Source organism: Anabrus simplex, chromosome 6 (genome assembly GCF_040414725.1).
Source record: "Anabrus simplex isolate iqAnaSimp1 chromosome 6, ASM4041472v1, whole genome shotgun sequence".
Classification (NCBI taxonomy): Eukaryota; Metazoa; Arthropoda; class Insecta; order Orthoptera; family Tettigoniidae; genus Anabrus; species Anabrus simplex.
Window position 1 is genome coordinate 332,536,063 of NC_090270.1, and position 25,189 is coordinate 332,561,251.

General features: G+C 40.5%; 1 protein-coding gene across 3 annotated transcripts in view; it reads left to right on the forward strand.

Moving 5' to 3' along the window:
- Positions 1 to 11,822: 11,822 nt before the first annotated feature.
- The window catches only part of LOC136875787 (leucine-rich repeat protein lrrA), a 129,157-nt gene continuing 115,790 nt past the window's right edge, over positions 11,823 to 25,189 (forward strand). The window contains exons 1-2 of one of the 3 annotated variants that reach the window (XM_067149383.2): positions 11,823 to 11,992; positions 12,192 to 12,405. In XM_067149383.2, coding sequence (XP_067005484.2) covers positions 12,202 to 12,405 — 204 coding nt within the window. In that variant the 5' untranslated portion in view covers positions 11,823 to 11,992; positions 12,192 to 12,201. Of the gene's footprint in view, positions 11,993 to 12,186; positions 12,406 to 25,189 lie in introns of those variants that run through there. The other 2 variants (XM_067149386.2, XM_067149385.2) reach the window with 2 other exon arrangements.

Consider the following 25,189-nt stretch of genomic DNA (forward strand, 5'->3'; position numbering starts at 1 on the left):
GTTCTTCGATTTATTTATGAGGGAGGCGAATTGTAACGGTTCAAATCACGTTACAAGATAATATGTATATTATTATTATTATTATTATTATTATTATTATTATTATTATTATTATTATGTCCGTATTATTATTATTTTATCTGTGAGATTACTATTATTTTGTTATAATTCTTGTTCAGTTCAATTTGCAATGCTTGTCGCTTGCAGGATTGTACTTAGAGGTATGCATATATACGTGTGTGGAAAATAACACTCAATACATGTACAGTGAGAATTGTTAAATATCAGATGTTGGATATGACGTTGTTATATTTTGCACTACTGGCGATTCTGCCAAGTCATCGCCACGTCATGGCTACGTCATCGTATTTAGTTAGCACTGAGCTGACTTTCTTTGAGAAACCCAGCGAGCCGGCGGCGGTTTCACAACTATATGTAATATTTGCCGCGTTGTGGGAGTATGTCATTGTTATTTCTGGAGATTACGTAGCTGTGTCAACCAACGTCTATGAAAGGTGGATGCATATTGTAGCGTCAGTCATTACTTAAACGGAAGCAGTACAGTGAAGAAGTCTACTAGAAGAAGAGGCCTCAGTCAGTCAGTCAGTCAACGAGTGTGAACGAGAGATGGAGCAGACTCAGTGAGCCATTAATCATTGGTCATTGAGAGAGTGAGGCCAAAGGTTGGTCGGTCACTTAGTTGAAGACACGGACGCAAGGGCTTACCATGAAGTCAGAGAGGGCAACCCTGGACCTGCCATGAGGAGATACCATATTGACTTACAAAGAAGTCAGATGATATGGAGAAGAAGCAGTCACAAGGATGTATCACCATGTTAGGCGTGACACATCTACAGTAAACACCAGATCAAAGGATTACGTCGTAATTACACTCAAAGTGTTGAAGGTACAGTCAAGTGAATCAGTGAGGGAAATATTTCGTATAAATTGTTAAATGTCCGGTCAAGAAGAATTCAAATTCATGCCTAGTTTCTTTCAGTTGCAATGTCATAATTTCATATTCTCATCTGTTTTATCGCAACAAGACTCACTATTTTTTTGATATATTATTTAAAGAATATATATTGTTCTATCAAACGAATTCATAGTTTTATTTCATTGACAGTAAAATATCTTAACCTCAAAATTAATGGGGAAACCGAACGCCAATCTCCTTTTCCCAGAACTTATATGGTATGTTGTCAAAAGTAAGCTTAATACCCCACACCCTAGAGATAGTCAAGAGTCTCATTCTATTATTGCTGCACTGAGTGGCAGCTGGCGCCCTTCAAATAACGTATGTGTAAGTAAGCAGGTAACAAGTAAGTGTGAGTACAAGGTTCGACGATTGTGTATTTTATTTAATGAATGTTAATTATCAGATTTTCCATTTTTAATGCAGATATTCAGATTTTTCAAGTTAAATGCAGTTTTATATAATATTTGTAAATTTAGTCAGAAAGTTATAAGGAAGTCTCAGAACCAACATGAAGCAACAGCTAACATTCTGGTGATAACTCGATTTCACGGAACCATCTATCGTACTAACATAGAAAGATCAGTAGAAACAACTTCCATAGAGCCATATACCGGCAAATGCAGTTAACTGCAACGACCTAAGCGTTGTACAGTATTATTCGAATAAATTAATATTTTACCCAAATAAAGGACTTCTTCTTCTTAATAATCTGTTTACCCTGCAGGGTTAGCTTTTGCCTCGGACTCAGCGACAGATCCCACCTCTACCGCCTCAAGGACACTGTCCTGGAGCGTGAGACATTGGATCGGGGGTACAACTGGGAGGAATGACCAGTACATCGCCCAGGCGGCCTCACCTGCTATGTTGAACAGGGGCCTTGTGGGGGGATGGGAAGATTGGAAGGGACAGACAAGGAAGAGGGAAGGAAGCGACCGTGGCCTTAAGTTAGGTACCATCCCGGCATTGACCTGGAGGAGAAGTGGGACACCACGTAAAACCACTTCCAGGATGGCTGAGGTGGGAGTCGAACCCACCTCTACTCAGTTGCCCTCCCGAGGCTGAGTGGACCCCGTTCCAGCCCTCGTACCACATTTCAAATTTCGTGGCAGAGCCGGGAATCGAACCCGGGCCTCCGGGGGTGGCAGCTGATCACACTAACAACTACACCACAGAAATAGAGGACTTAAGGAAATAAATAATATTGTTCTAGTAATCCAGAGATGGAGACCTTTCTTTTGATGTGTAACATGTAGGCGTTAGTATTGCGGTTTTCTCACAATATTGTATTACATGTTCAAATTCTACAGTGTGATTCAGCAGCCCCTTCCAATATCGTTTGCTGCAGCCCAAGTAACGTGCACATGGTTATAGAGGTTCTATTCCCCTGCAGGCGTACTGTGCGGTACTAATGTTCAGTGAGCACATTTTGCACACGATTCTGTACCCTAGCTACATGTTATATCATCCGTTCGCAAAACATGACGCCTTGAAATCATGTAGCAACGTCCTTTTACCATGTAGCTGTGTTAACGCGTCGTGCCTCGTGACCGGGTGTACCGAAGAGGAGAATCAATGCATAAAACTATGTAACAGTGCAGTAATTAATGTTTTAAACACCCAACCGGATGGCGTATGTACTCTGCTCTCGTCGTACTACCCGCATGTTTCCAGCAATGAAATGAAATGGCGTATGGCTTTTAGTGCCGGGAGTGCCCGAGGACATGTTCGGCTCGCCAGGTGCAGGTCATTTGACTTGACACCCGTAGGCGACCTGCGTGTAATGATGAGGATGAAATGATGATGAAGACGATACATACACCCAGCCCCCGTTCCAGCGAAATTAACCTATGACGGTTAAAATTCCCGACCCTGCTGTTATTCATCTTGTGCCCTGCGTATACTCCGCTGGTTAAGACCTGAATGTACTGTACTCTCTGATGAAACTCGGCATGTTTTCCACAGAGGAATACGTTAACATTCTCCTCATTTATTGGGAAGCAAGACCAAACGCGTGCGAAGCACTACGTCTGTACCTGGAACGGTATCTCTACAGGCGACACCCGGCTGCTACGACATTCCGCCGTGTTGAAATACACCCAAGGACAACAGGCGCGATTTCCAACCAGCCACCAGTCCGCGATAGGCCCGTTACATCGGGTGAAACAGAAGAGACCGTTCTGGAGGCAGCTCATAATAATCCACACATCAGTACAAGGGCGACTGCACGACAGGTGAACACCAGCCAGCAGCCGTCCGTCTGGCGAATACTGCATGAACATAAATTTCACCCACACCATGATTATTATTATTATTATTATTATTATTAATATTTTTTATTTGTATTCGAAATTTTAAGTTATGTAAATGTATACTTATCTTGTGGTTAAGTGTAAGAGAGGGCCTTGAGCTCTAACTTCGCCGCCAACAAAGGCATTATCTATCTATCTATTGTGACCGTATAGTCACAGGAATAATTATTTCGAATTATATATTGAAGAAATTAGTAGGCTTGTAGCTTCCTTTGTGTGGATGCTGGCAGTAGCGTCATATTGCATAACACTTCGCGACATAGAGGCGCCTAGATCTCCCAGGGGGTGGCTCAGAAAAACTCCCAAACTGCGCGCGTATCATGAAACAAGGGGAAGAAGAATACAATTTTGCTAACTCCATCTTGAAAACAAACGCCAACGCACAGCGATGCCAAAGCGATGGGGCGATTTCAGGGGTATTTTCAGCTCAATAAAGGCTAAACTAACCAGAAAACATACATCAGAGTAATAAGAGGAATATTGGATGAATGGCAAAATTGAAAAACAAGGTAGAATAATCTCACCTACGAAAATGCACCTTCATAAGATTACATAACCACCACGGCGTACCCACGCCTACAGTGTCGCCAAATACTATTAGCGAATACTACCCCCACCCCGATTGTATTGGAATTAATTACTACAAATCCACCGATCATCCTGAGTTCCGCATCACACCTTGTATTTCGGAGTAGTTGGCCACACAAGTTGCCGCATCGCTGGGATTCGTAAGCCTTGTGGATCTGGAAAACTGAAATGTGTAGGAGGGAGATGTCTCCCAAGCATTCCCCACCCTAGGGAGCCTTTATATTTGCCTGCACATATGAGGGTAGAGACCAGTCTTCGAGGAGTCTACGAGGTGACCACACGGCCGATTTTTGGTCTGATTTCCCTCTCTTTGTGTGAAAATTTTCAGTGAGCGGGAGTGTGAAAAGTCGGATTTCAGTGCGAATCTGCAGTAAAAATCTGAACTGTGTAAACATGATGTGCGCATCTATAATTTGATCACGGTGCGACACGAAGGATCGTGAGTGACATAAATTCGCACCGAGAACGGTGAAACAATGAATTGCCGTCTGTCGAACGTGGAACGTTAATTTTCAACCGGTACCCCGTAGTGGAGGCAGAGAGCTTCTTAATTATAATCTATGTTAGAAACTGTGTAAACGGCAGGCGAGTGAGTAGTGATAGTACGAAGAATTAGTGGTTATCACATAAACAAAATTGTATCAATGTTTATCGTGCTTCAGAACAGCGTAATCTGAGGAGCGCGCTGAACAAAGCAGACAAGACAGGGTCGAGAATAAACATAAGTAGCCCACCTTAGGGTAATGCGGGAGGTTAAACTGTTTCAGTAATGAAACTGTGAGCTCGGAATTGCATATGTTAGATTAGGATAGGTTTGGTGCGTCCTGTACCAGGGTATCGTATACATTCATAACTTTCATACTGGTTAGAAGAAATGAAAATTTGCCTGTAACGTGAGTGGAGGAAGTTTTGTGAAAACAGTGTAAACAGTGTCATTTCAGTGTTCAAACCCCAACGCTATGGATTATTCCAGGAGCATCATGGAACGTCCTGAACCAGCGATCTTCCACTTCACCATGATGGGCTAAGACCTTCGAGGCAGCCCTCCCTCGGGGCTCGAACAGCATACGATGGACAACGGACCAGCATTGTTGAGTACAAAATTATGATCTTATGATATTGATATTCCCTGTAGATAAATCATGTCAGAATATAGGAATAGCATGGGATGATTTTATATTGAATAATTAAAGTAGTAAGATTAGAGTGGTCGGTATTTTATTTTAGTTTAACCTTTTAAAGTTGTTTGGGAAGGAAACAAATTAGGAATAGAGTATGAATTTCCCATCTAGTTGTCTTTATTGCACGAGCATGGTTATATCCTTGTTTTATGAGTACTGTCAGAGGAGACGGGGGGAAAAGGCTAATTAATTTCGTTGAGGTAATAAAGGAGCCTTCGTTCTTGGAGAGATATATGAAAGAAGTCAGGTTAAGATGACGCAAGAATCTTTGCCATATATCCTGTGAACCAGATAAAGTTGGATAGATGAAGTACTCTATTTAATGTAAAGTAGTTGTATTTATGCATGATAACTTAAGGCGTTGCTGTATAACATGTGTGTGAAGAGTCATGGCACCGAGGTACAAATGTCCACCCCCACCAACTCTAGCTAGGGCCCCTGTTAAAGAAATTTTTTTATGATTGCTTAAATACCTTTTTGTTAGTTCATTTTATTTCATTTAAATTAATCAGTTTGGTCGGATAATTTTATGCCGATCTATTAAAGAATTATAACTTCATGTCAGGTACATAGTCCGTATTATTATTATTATTATTATTACTATTATTATTATTATTATCATTATTGTGATTATTATGACTATTGCTATTAATAAATTCTGTGAGATTATTAAACTAGTTTGCTCGCCCGTGGATTGTGGTAGTTTTACTATGAGAGGCACGAGGATGGAACTCCGGACTCCTATAAGAGAGAGAAAGAGAGAGAGAGTAAAATCATGTAACGGCCCTAAAGTTGAGAGATTGGTCAGATGAAGAATACCTGAGCGGGTTAGAGCATAATTCTATGCACCTGTTTGTCTTTGTTATTTTTGTTCGCGTGAATAAATTGGCCCACTGAATAGGCTTTTGTAAACGTACTAATGTTGGGTTTAAAGAAAAAAGTATGTGGCCGGTGTGCCGGCGGTTGACAAGGAAATTTATGGCATCCCACCCCGGAAGGGTCGGAGCTCGCGTGTGTCAAACTAGGCCTGCTAAAAGGCAAATGTATGGCCGTCTTTCTCAAGGAAGTGTTTTTCCTCGAACCATCTTGTGCTCTGCTAGTAAATGTTTTTTTTTTTTTTGTTAATCGATTACCACATTCTAATCAGGCTAAGTTGGGTGAATGCAGTAACACTTAGTTCATACACATGGAGAAGCGATAGATAGGGTCTTGATTTTTCAGGTTCCCCGACTCGAGAGACCTGTTGGTCTCCCTTTCGTACCTCGGACATGACAAAAACGGAGTCAGTCACACAAACGACGGCTAATGGTAATCCAGATGCAGTTACCATGTATGAGAAATGTTATAATATGTGTTTTCTCTTCCAGGTGTGATAATAGTGTAAATAGGATGTTGTTTTGATGCTAATTGATTTGTTTAATTGAGACTTCGTGAAAAATCCTTTGGTAGTTCGTTTGAGTGGAGGGTTCAGGCCCTATGATGTGTATAGTTAGTCCTCAAATGAGGTGATTAGCAGTAACTAGAATTGTGTGCATTTCATGTTTTTGCGAGAGGTTGTAACGCCGTGAAGTTGTTTATCATTTTATGATTTTTTTAATTTCTTTAAACATTATATTTCTCGTGTTATGTTCGATGTAGGTGGCCACTCTAATCTTAGAGTAAATTAGTGTAACTTGCTGTGTTTTAAATATGTAATTTGGGAATTAATCCCGGGAATATTTATATCCGTAAGGTCATAGTTTCCTTATAAATTTTTGTAAAAAGTTAGGTTCATTATAATAGTGTTTACCGTACTCAGCAAGTAAAATAATCGTGTCCGTAAATTCGAAACCAAGTTTATCAACCAAGAATGTAGTAAACGCAACTCAAATTTCTCCGAGTTGTTTGAAGTTATATGTGAACACCCAGGTGCTTAATCCGAATATGTGATTGTTTTTGTGTTATAATATTCAACAGCGTAATGTCAATAGACCACATAATGAATCTTATAATGATGTGGATCAAAATTTCACTTGGGTGATCGCCCGGACATGGTTGTCCGTCGCTGGTATTAAAATTCAATGGATGTAATTTAACTATGATGTTCAAGGTTGTAGACTGTAAATATGTTCAACGGGAGTGAATTAAATATTCAGAAAATTTATTCGTGCCAAATTTTTGCCGATAATTAGCATCCAGAACCTCTTCCGTTCATGTTATGCCTTTAAGTTAGTTGTAAGATATTTTATTTTTATCGCCGCGGACGGTCTGCGACTCTGAGTAGCCGGGGTTCAGATCTTAGGAACGGGAGAGTTAGCAGCGACCTTGCTAGGCCGCAGGGCGTTGACCTCTCATGTGAGTGGATTACTTATTCAATCCCAATGAGAGGGAATCGTCACAGGCCGAAAAGGTCCCTTGACTATCGCCTTCCGTGAAGCATGGTGCCATGTGTTCATGACCCGACAGGGTCACCTCTTTGTTGGCACATGGTACCATGAGCTATGGGGGATGGTGGGAAAGGTCCCACTATCTACCATTTTGAGCTACACCAAGAGCTCCATGGGCGGGATTTCGAAGCTTGAATGGAGTTCTGTCCGTGGCTATTAGGCAGGCTGGACAATGATGCAGCATTCGTATCGCATATCTTGTTCTCGGACGAATCGCGCTTCCACAATAATGGGAACGTCAATCGCCACAACATGTACTATTGGAGTCCGGACAATCCTCACTTGAGTGCGACAGGCGGCCCATCAAGTACGATGGGGAGTGAATGTTTGGTGTGGGATCTTGGGGGATCGCCTGATTGGACCTTATTTATATGAGAGCCATTGGACGGGCCCTCGCTAACTGCACTTTCTGCGTCAGGAACTCCCATTGCTGTTGGAGGATGTGCACTTGCACGATCGTTTGACGGTGTGGTTGCAACAGGATGGAGCTCCACCACATTCGACTTTGCCCGTTTGTAACCATCTGAACGAGGAACAGTCAGGGAAATGGATATGACGAGGAGGCCCTATTTCTTGGCCCACCATATCACCGGATTTAACGCCATTATACTTCTTCTTGTGGGGACATTTGAAGAACGTCGTTTACACACAAGCGCCGGAAAACCCCGACCAGCTCTGGCAACTCATCACGGACGCCTGCTGAGCGATTACACCTGGAATACTTCAGCGCGCAAAACGATCTATTGGACACCGTGCCCGAATGAACATAAACCAAAACGGTCTTCACATTGAGCAGCTGCTGCGATAAAACATTGTCAGGACAGTTGTGTTCCTATCATTTCCGGTCTGTATGTGTCCGGCCTGCTAACTAATCGGCCCTTCTTAGGGCCACAAACACGTTCATTCCCACACAATTGACATGAAAGCGGGTATTGAACTTACATTGCGTGCAGTACGTATTAAACAAATATTTCAAAAATTTGTAATCTTCGCCCCGGACTCGAACTTCCCACCTGACATGCAGGCCCGCTCAGCCACGCCTTGACCAACTACACTACGATTTCGCACGGCATACTGGGCAGCTTGTGGCAAGTATTACGTTTAATGCGGTCACAATATCAATTTAGTGTTTCGCCGGCGTGTCAGATTCATATGATCTAAAAGGCAAACGCATGTCTTCCAATGTTTAATACGAGTATAACATTACCGCGTCCTATCATGGTGAGGCGGTAAATACCAAGATATCCGGTTGTATTGCGGGATCATACCGGTAGGGCAGATGTTTTCAGGACGGAATGAATATTGTAGCCGCCTCTGTGGTGTAGTGGTTAGCGTGATTAGCTGCCACCCCCGTAGGTCCGGGTTCGATTCCTGGCTCTGCCACGAAATTTGAAAAGTGGTACGAGGGCTGGAACGGGGTCCACTCAGCCTCGGGAGGTCAACTGAGTAGAGGTGGGTTCGATTCTCACCTCAGCCATCCTCGAAGTGGTTTTCCGTGGTTTCCCACTTCACCTCCAGGCGAATGCCGGGATGGTACCTAACTTAAGGCCACGGCCGCTTCCTTCCCTCATCCTTGCCTATCCCTTCCAATCTTCCCATCCCCCTACTAGGACTCTGTTCACCATAGCAGGTGAGGCCGCTTGGGCGAGATACTGGTCATACTCCCCAGTTGTATCCCCCGACCAAGAGTCTGAAGCTCCAGGACACTGCCCTTGAGGCGGTAGAGGTGGGATCCCTCGCTGAGTCCAAGGGAAAAGCCGAACCTGGAGGGTAAACAGATGATGATGATGATGAACATTGTGGGTTGCGTAAAAAAACCATTGGAAGTGGCGGCTGAATCACGCTGTCTACCGAGTGTCTCAAACCTTTTGGGTCAGATTGAAACAGGTAATAATGGGTCCACAACCGATTATATCGAGATAAGGAACCAATGGTCGGAAATGCACATTCATTGTGATAATTATGGACATACACATCGTACACCGCATAACAACAACAACGTAGCTTATAGTAATTGTTCAAAGTGACGACCGCCTGTTTGAATTTGACACAAAAGATTGGAGACATTCTGTATATAGATTATGCCTAATGATAGTTGCGTATCATGTAGGCTAAATTAAGTCCTTTAAAACACCTCGTTGTCTACTAAAATAGCATATTCAAAAGAGAATGCCGCGGGAATTAAGACAGTTAGCATACAACCTCGTCCGCATCTGTAGTGAGTGATTTTACCCTGTGAGGAATACATACGTTGAAATCAGCTGAGAGGACATTTGGCGAAAACATGGCGGAGCCAATCAATCAATCAATCAATCAATCAATCAATCAATCAATCAATCAATCAATCAATCAATCAATCAATCAATACTGATCTGCATTTAGGGCAGTCGCCCAGGTGGCAGATTCCCTATCTGTTGCTTTCCTAGCCTTTTCCGAAATGATTTCAAAGAAATTGGAAATTTATTGAACATCTCCCTTGGTAAGTTATTCCAATCCCTAACTCCCCTTCCTATAAATGAATATTTGCCCCAGTTTGTCCTCTTCAATTCCAACTTTATCTTCATATTATGATCTTTCCTACTTTTATAAACGCCATTCAAACTTATTCGTCTACTAATGTCATTCCACGCCATCTCTCCGCTGACAGCTCGGAACATACCACTTAGTCGAGCAGCTCTTCTTTCTCTCAATTCTTCCCAACCCAAACATTGCAACATTTTTGTAACGGTACTCTTTTGTCGGAAATCACCCAGAACAAATCGATCTGCTTTTCTTAGGATTTTTTTTTGTTTTTTTTTGCTAGGGGCTTTACGTCGCACCGACACAGATGGGTCTTATGGCGACGATGGGATAGGATAGGTCTAGGAGTTGGAAGGAAGCGGCCGTGGCCTTAATTAAGGTACAGCCCCAGTATTTGCCTGGTGTGAAAATGGGAAACCACGGAAAACCATTTTCAGGGCTGCCGACAGTGGGATTCGAACCCACCTGTCTCCCGGATGCAAGCTCACAGCCGCGCGCCTCTACGCGCACGGCCAGAGACTTATATGCACTCTCTTTTACATCCTTACTACAACCCCTAAACACCCTCATAACCATATGCAGAGATTTGTACCCTTTATTTACAGTCCCATTTATGTGATTACCCCAATGAAGATCTTTCCTTATATTAACACCCAGATACTTACAATGATCCCCAAAAGGAACTTTCACCCCATCAACGCAGTAATTAAAACTGAGAGGACTTTTCCTATTTGTGAAACTCACAACCTGACTTTTCACCCCGTTTATCAACATAGCATTGCCTGCTGTCCATCTCACAACATTTAGGGCACGCGTTGGCCCAATAATTATCTAGGAGGTGTTGGTTGGCCACGCTGTACATAGAGTCACTAGGTAAAGTCTCATCGGGTTCTCGAAGTGGCCGATAAATTACACGCCGGGTAACTACGATTTATGCTGCCGAGTGGTCGAACGGAAACATCCTTTTACGCGGAGGGCAATTTACGCGCTACTTTACCAGTATGCGGTAGAATCGGCCCTGTATCGTATAGGGGTTTGTCCCAAAACAATCCAGTCAATAGATACATTTTTTTCATGAAATAGCACTCAAGGCCTCAGTAGGACGACGGGCTAAAATTCTCACGGTGCAGGAATCCTGGGAAGAAAGCTCGAGATCGAGAGTACGTGCCTTATCTTCAACCTGCTTATCTTCAACCTGAAAACATTTACCAGTGAACCGCGCGCTGAAAGTCAGTCACCTAATTTTGATATTGCCGAACACTCGTCCTTATTAATGAGAATTTACAGTTATACAATGAAATGCAATTCGAGTCCAATATTTGACTTCAAATGTCGAGAGAAAATAAAAGAACCGCTATTGGCGCGAGTAAAGAGGGTTTACTGCCCTTCTGTAATTTTTTTTTAAAACACATTCTAGCAATTTACTTCCCGCAATAGATGATGATTTGCTGTTTTAAAGGGCCAATAATTGAGCTCATCCCCCCCCCCCCCCCCCCTGCCTTCTCTTTGCTTCCCACCACAACAGTGAAGATAATTGAAAGTCGTGAAGTTTGATCATTCAAGAAAATGCTGCGTTAACATTTTATATTCCATGTCTGGGGTCATTGGAGCCATTTTTGGTTTTGGCTGGTGATGTAATTCCGGATGCCCTTGCTGACACCAAATACAGTACAGTAGAGTCTCTACTGTATTTGCTGACACTACGATAATTTCGAGATCAACCCAGGATCGATTTTATTTCGAACCTCAGCCTTCTGGGTGAGGAGCCAGTAGCTACCTGTAAACCACTGAGCTAATCACGTCCCCCATATTTTAAATAGCTCATAATGTGCATAGTAAACAAAATAACCGGCTCTATAATACCATGTATTTATTTTCCCAGCTGATAATACTGGCTACACTGCGGATATAAACAAAAGAAGGTGCACATGTCGTGATTGTTATGGTTCTTGTGTCCCATGTGAATAGTATCTTTTAATGATTGTACAGGTATTAACAATGCATTTGGTTCATTGTTTTGCAGTTATTCTACTTTGAGATTAATATCAGAATTTCATCTACTTTTTGATTTAGATGATAATATGTAATTTTTTTGACACGTATAGGTTAGTGGCTACCGGCTTTATTTATTTCTTCCTTGCGGAATGTATAGGTGTAGTTAAAGAAATAATATTTGTCAATTTTTTAGTGAAAGGAAGATGAGTTGCATCTCTACGTCGAATTCGGAGGACGTTACAGCAGCAAAACTAGAAGAGAAAGCAGAAAGATTGCTGAATGGAAGTACATGTGTTCATCCTCGGCCAGTTTACTGTAATTCAGAACTTGACGCTACGTCTTTAAGTCAGCTTCAGATAACATCATCAAAAAATTCACATTTTGTTGTTTCTGACACTGATGTACAGGTAAATATCATGGTTCCATTAATAATATTATACAGTATTATTATTAGAGTTTATTTCGGTGGGATAAATTTTCAGAACTAAATCGTCTGTAACTTAAGTAGGAGTAAGAAAAACTGCATGATTAGAGGTCAGATGTAATTTATGTTAATCAATATAGTTTAGGCTATAATATTGCTGATACTCCTAAGGGGAGTGAGGAGTGAGTGTTGATGGTAAATAATACAGTATTTAAAAAGGTTATTATTTTGTTTAATTTTTTTATGTAGGAACGCTTGATGCTCTTGGGACTTAACCTGCTCTGGTTAAACCAGGAAATTATAGGATTTGGTTCATATCAAGTCAGGAAATTTTTATTTATTTATAATATAACAGCAACCACACACTTGCGATATTTTAAGCTGAAATAGTTATAAGGAAAGTTTGTACGAACTACAGTCAGTTATATACTGAGTTGCATTACCGGTAAGTGTTCTCCTGATGCACTGAAAGAGAAAGTTTTCATCCATTGCCTACTTTTGCAAAATTGTTTTCAACAGTTTAGAAATTTTGAGACTCACATTTGAGTACAGTACTTTTAAACTTATAGTGCTGCCAGGATGTTAGGCTGTGTTGGCATCGTAAATGAGTCAATGTTTCATTTAAGTTTACTCTCTAAGCCCCTAAACAAAACAAAACAAAAGTAGAGTGGGGTCCCATACTTTTATAACAATGAGAGGGCAAAGTGGTGTTACTAATGTCAGCTTGCCTTTCTCTCACATTAGGGTTACCGGTACCAAAATTTGCACAAACCCATTGTGTCCATTCTTGTGTTATCTCACAGCAAGCATAGGTCGCAGCTATAATCTGTAATCCCTTTCGTGCTGGAGCAGTTCTGACTTCATTATTTCAATATCTCCTTAAGAGTGCAAGAGATAGGCATTTCTTCCATATACATCCCAACAGTTATAGACAGGATTGACAAGGTTTTAATGCATAGCAACATCAGGACCATCATTAGAAATGCCTGGAATGTTTTGTAGGATTTACTCTTGGCTAAAGAATCACAGGAGCATCTCTCCAGTGGGCACATATTCTGTCTTCATGCGGGAAGGTTTACATTTGCACCATCAAGTGCAGTATTAATACCTGGCTGGAAGAGGCCTCATTATAACACTGTCCGACTGGGAAAATCTACAGTGCTCTCTGTCCTTGATAACGAAATAAAATTTGAGGAAGCCACGGTTTTGCCTACCACTTGCCAGTATCAGGCTTATCTCAAGCAAAGGTGCAGTTAGGGGTGCGCAGCTGTGAGCTTGCATTAGGGAGATGGTGAATTCGAACCCCACTGTCGGCAGCCCTGAAGATGGTTTTCCGTGGTTTCCTATTTTCACACCAAGCAAATGCTGGGGCTGTACCTTAATTAAGGCTATGGCTACTTCCTTCCCACTCCCAGCCCTTTCTTGTCCCATCATTACCATAAGACTTATCTGTGTAAAGCCAATTGTAAAAAAAATATCTCAACCAAACCTTTATAAATAATGAAACATGACAACTGTTTAAACAAGAAAGAAGGGAGACTATATATGAAATGAGTTTATAGGCCAGTGCTTTGCCACAAGATAATACAAGAATGGTTGCATTGGGTCACACTGTGTAAGTTTTGATAAAACTCATGCCAAATAAACATGCCGCGTGGTGTATTGGAGGGGAATTGTACCTTACTGCTGCTGTGGTTCCTACATACATTCTTACTGCTCTGCCCAGAACATGTGTGTATGTAGGCCTATGTACCAGTATGTAAAATAGAGATAGAAGAATAATTCATGACTATCTTAGAATTTATGCATTAGAACAACTACTTTTCATTTAATAACAAAATCTATCTGCAAAAAGGTCTCCCAATGGGAGTTCCTGCTATTGATAATCATCATCATAGTCATTTTACAGTTCCATTTTCCCGGATACTGTTGGCGAGCCTCTTCCATTTTGTTTTATTGAGATACGTTCTGTTGTTAATGACATCCTCCAGTGTCCTTCCCCGATCTGCAATGTCCCCCTTTACGATGTCCATCTAGTGGGTTCTTGGTCTTCCCACCATCCGTTTCCCTGCCACATGCCTCTCCAAGTTAACATATGCTGTCCTTGTTGGCTCCATCCTCATTACATGCCCAAACCACCTTAGTCTGGACATGCTGACCCGATCCAACAATGTCAGCTTCCTTCCTAACTGCATCATTCCTTAACTTGTCCCATTCGGTATTTTGAATTGTGGACCTAACGTTGTCCAGTTTGGTTTTTTGAATTGTGGACCTAAGGAACTTTATCTTGGATGCCTGCAACCTTGATGAGTCTTTCTTAGTGAGGGTGCAGGTTTCAATACCATAGGTTAAGATTGGTATGAAGTACTGATTGAACATCACCAGCTTTGATTTTGTTGGTAGTTTGGGATCCCAGAGGAGTGTTCGTACTTGCTGGTAAAAGTGAGAGTGGTTGGTTTCCTAGCTTGTTGTTTGCTGGTCGTCTCTCTCTGTTCATTGCCATCACTACTTTTTGAGTTTGCTTATCTTGAGATTGAACTCCTGGAACTTAACCTTCCATTCATTGAGTCTCGACTGTACTTGTTCCTCAATTTCTCCCCAGCTCATAAAATCATCAGCGAAGGCCATTGCATTTAGTTCACCAGAGGTTTTCTTGATGTTCTTTATGTCATCCATGATGGTAATGAATAATAATAGGGATAGTGCACTGCCTTGCTGGACTCCACTTTCGGTCTTGAACCAGGATGAATGTCAGTCACCCAGTCGCACACGGCTGGTACAGTTCTCATACAATATCTGAACTTTCATCACCAGTCCCTCTGGCACATTCCTTTTTCTCAGGCATTCCCATATCTTCTCTCTTGCAATGCTGTCATATGCCTTCTCATTGTCAAGGAATACCATACACAGATCTTTGCCTTTTCCCAATAGTTTTCCATTAACATATGGTCACTGAAGATTAGGTCTGTTAAGGACCTGTTAGGCCTGAAGCCATACTGTTCCTCTTCAAACTGTGGCTCTAAAATGACTCGCAATCTACTGTCTAAGATTTTCTCAAGAATCTTAAGCCCATGAGAAAGGAGTGTTATTTCCCGGTAGTTGGAGCATTTTCGGTGATTTCCTTTCTTAAACAGGGGGATAATGACACCCTTGCTCCAATCAGTAGGTATCTTATCATCTTTCCAAACTGCATTGAGTACTCTGTGTAGCCACTGTAAACCCGGGACTCCTGCTGCTTTAATCATTTATTTATAGTTATGAATTTCATTGGATTCCGTATTGAAGTGAGATTACAGTAAATTAAAATTATTTTCAAGGTCCACCTATTCACCTTTAATCATGTCTGTGCTAACTTCACCGATTCCTGGGGATTTCCCTTGCGCCATCTTCTTAAGGGCTGCTTCTGTTTCTGCCCATGTAATGGGAGGTTCGTCTGTGCAGGTTTCAACAGCTGGTTCTTTTGTTCTCTGATCTGCTTCTGTCCTGTTCAATAGGTGATCAAAATGATTTCTCAGAACCACTCTGGTGTCCTCTTCTTTCTTGGCCAGGTTTCCATTAGGATCCTCAATAGGGAACATGCATGATCCGGGGTTTTAATTAAAAATATGCTAATCTGATTCAAAATTTCATGCAGAATTCAAAAATGTGATCAGAATGTACAAATAACAACTCCAAACATGATAAAAATCTAAATCAATGTACGAAACTGTCACGTGACGCAAGTACGCGATATCATTGGTCTGACGTCATCGTACAGGTTGACTGAATTAGTAGACGAAATAACAGTGTGGTGTGAGAAGCAGGATACACTTCGCATATTTCTACTTTATGTTAGTGTCTGGTATGGTTAAATTCGAGGTCTGTACATTGGATAATAATCTGAGTGGTATATTTTAGACTTAAAATGAATCCTGCGCAGACAGTGAGGCAGAAAACTTATAAATGGTGTAGAGTTCCGATGTGCAACAGCACATCGCATATCATCCCAAACAAATTGTTTATAAATGTTCCAAAGACGCTAAAACTAGGGAGAAATGGATTTTGGCGAGCCGGAGAAATGCTGGTGATAGATCGGAAAATTCTACAGTTTTTTTTTTTTTTTTAAGATTTTAACGTAAGATGAATTTGTCTGAATTGTCAATTACTTTTCCATGTCAGCTGTTCTAGTGGTAAAACTTTAAATTTTAATGTATGATGCTTTATTTAAATGCTTCAATTACATCTTGGAATAAGAAAGTAATAAACAGTGCATTAATTATTGCTGATTATTAAAGTATTCTCCAAACCTAACCTATGTTTTTGGGTGATCCATGTCAAGATTATAAATCAAAGGGGTTATGAACCATTTTGACAGCTCTAATTCTACCAATTTATCCTGGCATGCGACAGTTATTTATGTCTTTATTGAAGAGCTTAATTTTAAAAGAAATTTAGGCTATATCTAAATACTCTATAATATAACAAAGAATAGGCGTGTACATCATGAAAGGAAACAACGTGAATTTAACAAATGTATAACTACACAAAACCAATGCTTGTCTGTTGGGGTCTTATAAGTTAACAATGCTCAATTATAATAATTATCATAATATTAATGAAATAAATAACATAATTGCACACAGGTGAAAATTGTGATGTTGGTGTTTAAAATATTATCCAACTTAGCCTAAGTTTTAGGTTATACAAGCCAAGTCAATAAACCGAAGGGTAAAAATACTGGGCGAGTTGGCCGTGCGGTTAGGAGCGCGCAGCTGTGAGCTCGCATCCGGGAGATAGTAGGTTTCGAACCCCACTGCCGGCAGCCCCGAAGATGGTTTTCCGTGGTTTCCCATTTTCACACGAGGCAAATGCTGAGGCTGTACCTAAGGCCACGGCTCCTTCGTTCCCATTCCTAGGCCTTTCCTGTCCCATCGTCGCCATAAGACCTATATGTGACGGTGTGACGTAAAGCAAAAAAAGAAAAACTAAAAGTCACAGCACCCATAACATTCCTGTATTGAATGACTAAAATGTCACCAGGACACTTTTCTTGCCTGATGTGCTCAGCTTGTTAAGAGCCAAATGTAATTAATGTTATTGGCTTTACGCCCTGCTAACTACTTCTACAGTTTTCGGAGACGCCGATGTGCAGAAATTTAGTCCTGCAGGAGTTCTTTTACGTGCCAGTAAATCTACCGATACAAGGCTGACGTATTTGAGCACCTTTAACTACCACCGGACTGAACCAGGATCGAACCTGCCAAGTAGGGGTCAGAAGGCCAGCACCTCAACCGTCTGAACCACTCAGCCCGACTTGTGAAAACTAGATGAAGTCATATTTAGGCTATCTTTATCATGTTTAACTTTTTCCCTCCACAAAGCTATTTAATGTTTCTCTTTCATGAGCCCCGGAAGTGGGTAGGCCAGTTGTCCCAACCATAAATATATATTTTTTTGGGAATGATAGATTATAGCCCTATAATACTATGATCTTTCTTTCTTTCCTTCTTTCCTTCTTTCTTTATCCTTCAGGGTTGGTTTTCTCTCGGACTCAGCGAGGGATTCACCTCTACCACTTCAAGGACAGTGTCCTGGAACGTGAGACTTTGGGTATGGTGATGCAACTGGTGAGGAGGGCCATTACCTCGCCCAGGCGGCCTCACTTGCTATGCTCAACAGGGTCCTTGTTGGAAGATGGGAGGATCGGAAGGGATAGACAAGGAAGAGGGAAGGAATCGGCCGTGGCCTTAGGTGCCTGGAGGAGAAGTGGGAAATACGAAAAACCACTTCGAGGATGGCTGAGGTGGGATTCAAAACCCCTCTACTCAGTTGACCTCCCGAGGCTGAGTAGACCCCATTCCAGCCCTCGTACTATTTGTTTTCAACTTTCATGGCAGAGCCGGGAATCGAAACCGGGCCTCCGGGAGTGGCACACATTAACCACTACACCACAGAGGCGGACTAGTACTATAATGCTACCTATATGTTTATGTTAGTGCTGAAGTTCGATTTCTTACTTTACTAATGCTGAAAGCCCGAAAATGTAATGTTATTCTTTAATATGGGAATCAGTCTAGAAGGAAATGTTGAAAGTTATGTGATATCTATCCAGGTTCGTTGTTATCCTAATACTATGGGTTACAGTACATTGCACATATATAAAAGACGCCATTTACAAACTTGCTTTTTATTCGCGAATTTCTGCGGCCACAAAAGTCACTGTTTTTCAAGAATGATGACATCTACACATGGTAGATTGTCTAACTCTGCTGTTTTGAACCTTTCTTCTGTCATTTCGAAGTTATTCGCGATCATGAATCATAAACAATCGGCTTTTAGCAACGGCTGATGCACAACGGCTGGTAGAGCTGCATGCGGTACTGGATCGTGACGTCACAGCGCCCCGCTTACGTCAGAGGCCGTTTCACTCGCCTTGCGGAAAGGCATTATTAAATATTTTTTTAATGGTAGAAAACAAGGCAACTTACCACAATGTAATACGTTTACGTACTATTTCATTGGTGTACTTTTCAAAAAATATATCTTTGAAAATTATGCATGTTCCTTATTGCTTTAATGGTTTCAACTGAATTCCTTTTATTTTTGATCACTTTGGACAATAGTTTCATAAGGCCTCTGCTATCTTCCTTCAGTTTTTGAGTAAATTTCTCCCAGCACTTTATCTTCTCCTCTTCTACTATTCTTTTAACTCTCAATTTCTTGTCCTGGTGAACTTGCTCAAGGTCTCTGATCTTCCCCTCGGCCGTTACCTGTTCTGGCTTGGATTGCTCGCTATCTCTTTTTTTTTGTGTGTATGTGCTATGTTTCTTTCCTTTATTGAGGATCTTACTCTTTCATTCCACCAGGGTGTCTCTTTTTCCCTTACTCTTGCACTTGTCTTCCCTAAAACTCTGTTGCTTCTTTTATCAAGGTGTTTTAAAATTTTGTCCACTCTACCTCACCACTCTCCACTTCTGTAGGCAGTTGTCTTCTTATACGGTCCTGATAGTCAGTCCTTTTTCCTATCTGTTGTAGTTCCCATACCTTAATCTTAGGTAATTTCCTGGTTGTTATCTTTGGTACATTCATGTCTTTCAGATCTGCTACTAATAACCGGTGGTCGCTATTGAGGTTCTCACTTGGAATCACCTTGACATCAGTCGCAAGTCTACTTCTTTCTTTATTTGTAATAACATAGTCAATGACCGTCTTGCTCTTTCCATCCATGCTGTGATGGGTAATCTTGTGACTGACTCTTTTGTTGAACGAACTGTTTTTTACTACCAAACAGTTTCTTATGCAGAAGTCTAGGAGATGTTCCCCTTCTGAATTCTGTCTCCCATAGCCATGCGGTCCCATCACCTTCTCATAGCCATTCCTGAGAAAAACAAAATCCTAAATAATGTAAAATATCAACTAAATGAAATAGATCCTTACATAAAATTTACGTTAGAATTAGTAGAACATGATAAAAAAACTACATTTTTAGACCTTGCAATTTTTTTTTTTTAATTTTTTTTTTACAATTTGCTTTATGTCGCAGTGACACAGATAGGTCTTATGGTGACGATGGGGTAGGAAAGGCCTAGGAGTGGGGAAGAAGCGGCCGTAGCCGTAATTGAGGTACAGCCCCAGAATTTTCCTGGTGTGAAGATGGGAAACCACGGAAAACCATCTTCAGGGCTGCCGACGGTAGGGTTCGAACCCACTATCTCCCAGATGCAAGCTTCAAGCTGCGCGCCCCTAACCACATGGCCAACTCACCAGGTATTTATAGAAAACGAATGCAAACTACCAATATCATACGCAAAGATTCACACCATCCAGGAATATACATAATATACGTATGTGTCCTGATTTATAAATTTCATTTTGTTCCGTATTGATACGCATGTGACCGAGCTCGATAGCTGCAGTCGCTTAAGTGCGGCCAGTATCCAGTGTTACAAGTAATAAAAATCATTGCAAATTCGTAATGAAAGTAATCTTATGATAAATGTAAGAAATGTATTTCTTTTCCACCTATTCAATATAACTCAGTATGTTAAAGTTAGAGTTAAATCCTCATTAAAATAAGAATTGGTACATGTTTCGACCTTTGCTATGGAGCATCATCAGCCGTATCATTACCTCAAACCATATCAGGTACCTGGTTAAAATTGATCAAAAATGTACTACATAATTGAATACATTAAAAAACTTCACTTAAAAAAGCCATCATTATATGAGTGACTTGATTTAGATACAAGTGAGAATTACAGTATTGATGGCCTTGAGCCATGGTCAATGTTGAATATGAATGAAAGTTTAAAAATATTGTTACAAAATGATGAAAATGAGTAAAGAACAATACAAATGATTATATACAAACTAATAAGGAAATGCATTCCACCACTGTGCCATTTTTCGTAATACTGGACCTCGGCATGTTTACTAGATTTAGTCTTAATCGAAAGTAGCGAATAAGTTCTAATTTTTTTTTAAATTTGCAATTAGCCCAGAATGACGTTATATTTATGCCATAGTTCTACTTGAGCACCTATGTTGAACAATTTATTAGAGAACAACTTAATGAGGTTGTTGAAATGTTATTAGACCATCTTCTTCCATACAAATGATTATATAAAAACTAATAGGAAATGCATTCCAACACACAGAATACCAATATACAGAAAAATCCTAAATGCTTTCATTACAGTAATAGGTTATTACAAACTTATTTAAACACACTGCGAAGGTGGGGATTCTGTAACAAAATTGAAATAAATTCACAAAAATACAGTCTCATAAGTGTAGGGAAGTAACACAGACAAGAAGACTTTCAGTACTCTCTTGGATCAGACACTCTTGTAAATACCTAGGAATCTACATAAAAAGTGATGTTAAATGGGACACTCACATAACTAGAGTAATTACTAAAGCATACAAGCCCTTACACTTTATGATGAGGGTGCTACAGGACAGGAGTTGCTAGGTGAAGGCTACTTGTTCCTTGTGAGGCCAATCCTGGAATATGGAGCAACCATATGGGACATACCTAACAGGGCTCATCAGTGAACTAGAGATTATACAGCAAAAGGCTACAAGGTTCATGCTTAATGATTTCAATCCTAGAAGGAGTGTGACAAGTATGGGAGAAAATCTTGGGTGGGAAATGCTGGAGGCTAGAAGGAAAAGAGCACGTTTATGTGCCATGTACAAATAAACCAGATTGAAGAGAGTTGAACAGTTGATTAGAGAAGCCCTAATCATTCTTGTTTTTTGGTGTCATATTTAAAAGTTAAGCTAATAGTAAGTCATTGTACTGCTCAACCTACTGTAGATCATAATGTTATGGCATTGTAAATATTTAAGTTATTTGTGAATTTGTATGTGATGCTGTTGAGTTTACAATGTCAAGGTAGTAGTAAGGCATTATACCACACAGTCTACTGTAAGTCGTCGTGTGTCAGTTGTGTGTGAATTTGTATGTAATGGTAGTACACTAGAGTCCCGTTAATCCGAAAGTCCGGTTAATCCGAACTAAAATATTCAATTTTTTTAAAAGAATGTCCTTATTGAAATGAATGAACATATTATAGAATGAATATTTACTTGCACTTTATTAGTCATATTTTACTAGAATATGTTAATATAATTACACATAATAAACCATCAATCACTGGTTGTTTATCTTTACAAAGTCTGTTAGTTTCTTTTGCCGTAGTGATTGTAACCTTCTCGAAGATGCAGTGTTAAACCAGCGTCTCATAAACATCACAATCAGTGGGCGTAGCAGCGGAGTGTTGCTTGACGTAGCGTATGGCAAGATCTAAGGCGGCCGCGGCATCTAAATGTGACACTAGTTGTTCATTGTGGTCTTCTTCGTCGTCACTCTGTTCCTCATCAACTCCAGATTCTTTCTCCATCATAGCTACAATTTCTTGATCTGTTTGTAATTGATGACAGTCAGCTTCCATCCACTAGCTAATGTAATTTTATCTGTCGTTTTCTCCTCTACGGGTTCTTAACTACCCTACTGTAATTTTATACAGTATTTTATTAATGTAACTGCTAAAGAATGGACATTTCAGATTACAGTATGTACTGTACTGTATTGTAGAAACTATTTTCCTCAGACGGCTGAGGCGCTGGCCTTCTGACCCCAACTTAGCAGGTTTGATCCTGGCTCAGTCCGGTGGTATTTGAAGGTGCTCAAATACGTTAGCCTCGTGTAAGTAGATTTACTGGCACGTAAAATAAATCCTGCAGGAGAAAATCCCAGCACCTAGGCGTCTCCAGAAACAATAAAAGTACTTAGCGGGATATAAAAACAATAACATTATCATTAGAAAATATTTTTCGGTTAATTGTGGTTTTCCGTTTTTTTTTTCGTGGTTTCCCATTTTCACACCAGGCAAATGCCGGGGCTGTACCTTAATTAAGGCCATGGCTGCTTTCTTCCACTTCCTAGGCCTTTCCTATCCCATCGTCACCATAAGACATATCTGTGTCGGTGCGACATAAAGCAAATAGAAAAAAAAAAGTTTTAGAGGTAGGCCTCATTGGGTTAGTTTTATAGGAAAATGGACCTGCGTAATCAACACCAGTGAACACAAAAGGTCAACAAGATTGAGCTCTAAAGTCACCCATAAGCTGAGATGCGGGCATGGGATTAGCACAAAAACATTTAACACATTTCTGTATCACGGAATTGACCTCATGAATACCGTTAATGATCCAATAATGTTCACAAATTATAACAAAGTGCAAGCACCGGCATGTAATTGCTGATAATGAAATTGTCTGATAATCAACTTGGTAATGTGGTGTTTAGCAGGTAAAATGATAGGGTGCTTCTTATCCTCTGATAAACCGGCCACCCACTTGTAAAAGATTATCATGATCAAGGTAGGGGAATAATGACAAAAGTTTACTACTTTTGTTTAAGGAAATACCTTTACTAAGGAATCAAAACTCTCCCAGAAATGTTTCTTGTTGCACTGAAAACAAGATTTTATTAGTGGCTACTTTTAATTCCTAGGCAGTTTGAAATTCTTGAGGTCTTAAAGGTTGATCTAATACAAAAAATTTCCATCTGAGAATATAAGCCATTACTCATATGAGTTTATGGAAAGTGGAAAATTTTTGAAGTAATGGATAAGTTGTAATGACAACGTGCGCAGTAATCACAGCTCTGCGAACTAAAATTTGCTTAACAGGCTCCAAATTAGGATAACTAGGCCACTGGAATGTAGATTTGATAAGCCAAGTGGCACCGTGCCAATATAAATCAAGTTTAGCTAAACGCTGAGGACTACAACCTCTCGAAATCAATTCAGCAGGGTTCTCACGTGTAGGGACGTAATGCCAGGAGTCCACTGAGGTTCGTTCTTGAATTTTAGCAACCCTGTGAGACACAAAAGATTGCCAATAATATGAGGGCTTAGCAAGCCAGGATAAGACGATAGTCGAATCTGTCCAGAGAAAAGTCTGAGAAATATGGACCTTTAAACTTTGAAGTAATTTATCAGATAATTCTACAGCAAGTAGTGTGGCACAAAAATCTAACCAAGGTAATGAAATAACCTTTAAAGGAAGCCACCTTGGATTTTGAAGACAAGATTAGAAAAAAAAAGGTTCGTTTCTTGGGACAAGATAAGCACAGCACCCGTATGCCTTTCAGAACTATCAGCTCTATTAATGCCTGAAAAGCCATCCATCTAATTTTTGATGTGATTTTTTTATATGCTCTATTGGTGGAAAAATATCTAATTCCCTCCATGGAAACTTAGAATTTCCATTCGGAATTGCTAGGCGGGCATAAATTCCATGTGGAGTTTTATCTCCCGTATGCAGTTATCAGACTGTGCCTGTTAAATAGGTTTCTGATAAGTTCACCTGCATACACCCCAGCGTCAGTGGGTAGGGTCTGACACATCCCACTCTGAAGAGTCTATTGTCAGACCTAAGACGAAATGCTGGTTAATAGAGCAAACGCCTGAAAAGCCATCCATCTGATTTTTTATATGCTCTATTGGTGGAAAAATATCTAATTCCCTCCATGGGAACTTAGAATTTCCATCTGTTGAATGTCGGCCATCACCGCAACAGAAAATAATCTACAATTCAATAAGATGACAGATAAGTCAACTTGAATTGAAGGACCAGTCAATAAAGTATCATTTAAAGAAATTCCTTGATCGTCCGAAGCTGAACCATTAAATACTATTCAAATTTAAATTACGAAGATTATGAATTGATTACAAGGGTTGAATTGAAATCTCACAGCACTGACTTCTCCTCCAGGGAGATAATAAATTGGGAAAAAAAAAAGGAAAAAAAAAAAAAAAAGGTTGCCAAATCTTAAACCAGCAACTACATACAGTAGTTCGCCAGTGCACTGTAGTTCAAGAATTTTCAGGGGCAAACCAGCCTAATAATATAAAAAGTCCTTTTCCAAAGAATAGCCACGACTAGTTAAAACATTACATAAGCTATTCATAGGCTTGATGCACAATTTGGTGCAGAATACAAGGTATAGGCTACCATAGTTACAAATCTGAAGTAAAATAGAAATGCTGGCCAAGCCAGCTCCAAGAGTGGCTAAATTGCGATTGACGTGTCATGCTGCAGCTCTAACATGTGAGCGAAGCTGAGGTGAACGACCTTGAGCAAGGTGTAGCAAGATACATGTCAGCAAAAGGCCGCCTTCTCTCGTACTTGCGGCCAAGTGTCTGCCTGGACGAAGGTGCAGCATAAAAGCTGCCGCTGAGAAGTGGCAGCGATTATGGTGAGATCCTTGAAGA